This window comes from Triticum dicoccoides, chromosome 1B (assembly GCF_002162155.2).
Source record: "Triticum dicoccoides isolate Atlit2015 ecotype Zavitan chromosome 1B, WEW_v2.0, whole genome shotgun sequence".
NCBI lineage: Eukaryota > Viridiplantae > Streptophyta > Magnoliopsida > Poales > Poaceae > Triticum > Triticum dicoccoides.
This window is the reverse complement of record NC_041381.1, coordinates 437,770,215-437,773,657: the sequence shown is the minus strand read 5'-3', so window position 1 is coordinate 437,773,657 and position 3,443 is coordinate 437,770,215. Positions and strand designations below refer to the sequence as shown.

Below are 3,443 nucleotides of genomic sequence, written 5' to 3'. Positions count from 1 at the left end.
AACATCTGAAGTTTATAGTGATATGTTTTTTGTAATATATGACTGCTATTAGGTTGGTCAAATTAACGATCTAGGAATACGTGCACGCCATGTGAAATGAGAGAGAGGGAGTACTACACGATGTGCGAATGTATAACAACATGCCAAGTCATGACCTGCGTTCGTTTCTGCGCAATCCAACCTGAGAGACTCTCAAGGAAAGGAATGTACACGGCATCATGCTAGTGGTAGCGTAGATTCGCCAATGGAAGCGTCGATTCCCCTGGACACGAAATTCCTCCCCTTTTGCCCGCCAAAATTCCTCTCTTCATCGCGAAGTAATAACACCCATCTCCATCTCGAACTACCAAGGAAGAACAAGAAAAAACACAGAAGATGCCATCTCGATCGATCGATCTCAACTCTAGTGAGTCATGGCAGCAGCGGCGGCGAGCTAGGCCGGTGGCCATAAAGCGAGCGAAAGGAATTTAGTCCGTGCGCCACCACCACGAGCTCGCAACTTTTACTTGGCGCCAAAAGCAGAGAGGCTCGGAGAAAAAGCTTTAAAGGGCGCGCCGCGGCATTGCCTCGTCTCCCTTTTCTCTTCTCTTTTCTTCTCGCGATGGCCGTGGTGCAGGCGGCGTCGGTGCTCGGGAGCTTCCCGTTCAGGGCGGCCGTGGTCGCGCTCTGCGTGCTGCTGCTCCCGCTCCTCCCGTCGCCACGGCCACCGGCGGCAGGGGAGGGGGACGGCGGCGGGGGCGGGGGTGGGGGGCAGGCGTTCTTGGCCAAGGTGTGGGAGCTGCTGCACCTGCTCTTCGTCGGCATCGCCGTGTCGTACGGGCTCTTCAGCCGGAGGAACGACGGTGGGGGGCGGGTCGAGAAGGATGCCGCCGCGGCCGGGAAGGCGGACGCGAGGTATGTCTCACGGATGTTCCAGGGCGACCTCGTGTTCGACGATGATGGCGACGACAGGGTGCCCGACAGCCCCGCTGGCGGCCAGGCGCGGTCTTGGAGCGCGCTGCACCACCCCGAGGAGCCTGTGGTCATGGTGGCGGCAGGCGGGGGCGGGCGGAATCACACCGCAGCCCAACAGGCGCCACTGTCGCTGCCCGTCCGGGCCCTGAGGCCGCAGGACTCCGGTGCGGCGGGACACGGCAACGGCGAGTCGCGTGCGCAGCCGCGCGCCCACGATACCGTGCTCCCTTCGCCGATCCCGTGGAGGTCACGGTCCGGGAGGTTCGACGCACCACTGACTCCGAGCAGCCCCTCTCCGTCGCCGAAGAAGCTGTCGCCCGCGTCGTCCATGTCCGACGAGACACTGGCCAAGGCTAGCGAGGAGCACGCCACCGTCCCCAAGCGGAGGAGCACGTATAAGTCTTCCATTTCCTCCCTACCGCCCCCGCCGCCTCCGCCACCGCCGCCGTTCCTTGTCCACGGTTACCACCCTGCGGCTGACCGCCGGACCACTGCGGCGAAGAGCTTCAAGGAGGAGCTGCAGGATCACAGCACAAGAGGCAGAGGAGATCACGATCATTACTCGCAGCAGAGTTTCAACAGTTCTTCTACTTACACCAACTCCTCGCCGGCGACTCCAAGAAGCTCTTTCGACGGCTCCTCCTCATCGCCGTCAGTCGGTAGATCAGTGAGAACAATCAGGCCAAGAGAAGCAATCCAGCCCAAAATACAAGAAGTGCCTGACGAAGACGAAGCCGGCAATGCACCGGATAGCTCGCATGGATCAGAAGAGCCATATGGATACAGAGAGTACCAAGCCGTCCCAAGGTTCCAGTACGAGAGGAGGAGCAGCGACCCAATCCTGGGCATAGTGGCGGTCTCCTCGGACGAGACCGAGAGCAGCGACGACGACGAGGACGGCGTTGGCGCGTACTCCACGAGGACGAACTCGCCGAGGGAGTCGCCGCCGACGCCGGAGGTGGACGAGAACGAGGTGGACAAGAAGGCGGAGGAGTTCATCGCCAGGTTCAGAGAGCAGATCAGGCTGCAGAGGATCGAGTCGATCAAGAAGTCCGCGGGACCCCGCGGCCTCAAGCATGGCAAGTAGCTCGCTCAGCTCGACTGGCTCGTCTCCGGTGCTCATCCGTCTCCGGCCGGCGATGGTTTTGCTAATTAAGCTTTTCGGTGAACTAGTAGCTAATGCTCAGAGATAACATACTACATCGCTATAGTATCAAGAACCACCTGTAAACATTCATATAGGTGATGAATGGGAGTGTATTGTGTTCGTGTCATGAACTCATGATCATGACATGCTGGTGTTTTTTGGGGGGTCATTAAGAGATCGATGATCCATCTCTAGGTTCATAATTAGGCTTTCGGCTGAATTGGTTTGCCCCAGTGACTGCCGGAGTAGCACTGTACCTTCTTCTCCAACTGACCACCTGTAGTATTCTCTATTTGGTCAGTAGTTCAGTTGAAGCTCACCTTTACAGCAGCATTCAGCTCAGCTTCAGATAGTGTGGAATCTGATCCTGCCACTGCTCTTTATCTCGCCGAATGAATTCTGATCCCTCGTTTGGATGGGTGGTCCAAAATTATCCAGTTGAGTTCACTGCAATCGACCTGTAATTAATTTTTAGTTGTTGTTGTTGTTGTTGTAATCGAACTACCTTTGCCATACCGAACGTACCCGATTCACTGATTCGTCACAAACTGCGCACCAGATTTATCGAGATACAAGAATGACTCATGTTCTATGTCTCGTCTTGCGAAAACATCCGATTTGGATAGATTTTACTCAATTTTAAACAAAATTGACAACTTTAAGTGAAATCATTTGGATTTTCCGTTTTTTACTTGGGTACATGGATTATACGTGCTGTTAATATGGCAGCTAGTAGAAGTTGAGTACTAGTAGCTTGGATTTGGTTGTTGGGACTTGGAAGCACGCTAAGGTTAGTGCGTTGTTGACGCGTCACTGTCTAAGTATGCATCTGTTTCGGCATGCATGCCTTGTCATCCTGGCATCATGCTGAAACTGCTCCGCGGATAAGGTTTTATTCTGAACTTTGAAACAACATCTGCTAGCCTTTCTTTAACAGCATAATCCTGTAGTCGATCAGGTATCATTGCTAAGTCGTTCTACTAGTAGTGTTATTTAAAAACATCAGGGCGAAGCATCTCGCAATGGCTAGAGCTTAAAGAAGGCGATAGCTGTGGTATTCTATTCCGGAGGATTTAATGAGCGCATGTGCTGACAGGGCTCTCAAGAATTTGCAGGCAGAAAGTTGTGGCTGAGTGTCAGCGTCATGTGCTTGCCATTTCCAAGTTAAAGTGGCACGATTTGAGCGATGAAAGAATTCATTAGCAGCCGATACACAGAAATCGGATTACTCAGACAACTACTTTAAGGCATCTTTATACAAAGTTTAGTACAAAGTTGAGTCATCTATTTTAAAACGGAGGGAGCAATTTCAAAAACCTAGTCATAGTACAAACGTAGAAAT

General features: G+C 53.3%; 1 protein-coding gene across 1 annotated transcript; it reads left to right on the top strand.

Annotated features, from left to right (window-relative positions):
• The first annotated feature begins 326 nt into the window (after positions 1-326).
• Positions 327-2,420, top strand: LOC119339734 (protein ENL-like). Its single transcript, XM_037611677.1, has one exon. It carries the CDS (start codon positions 602-604, stop codon positions 2,039-2,041), a length of 1,440 nt encoding a protein of 479 aa, XP_037467574.1. The 5' UTR covers positions 327-601; the 3' UTR covers positions 2,042-2,420.
• Positions 2,421-3,443: the final 1,023 nt, after the last annotated feature.

Excerpts from the sequence above, each read along its gene's own strand:
- LOC119339734 (XM_037611677.1), top strand. The coding sequence starts at position 602 with ATGGCCGTGGTGCAGGCGGCGTCGGTGCTCGGGAGCTTCCCGTTCAGG.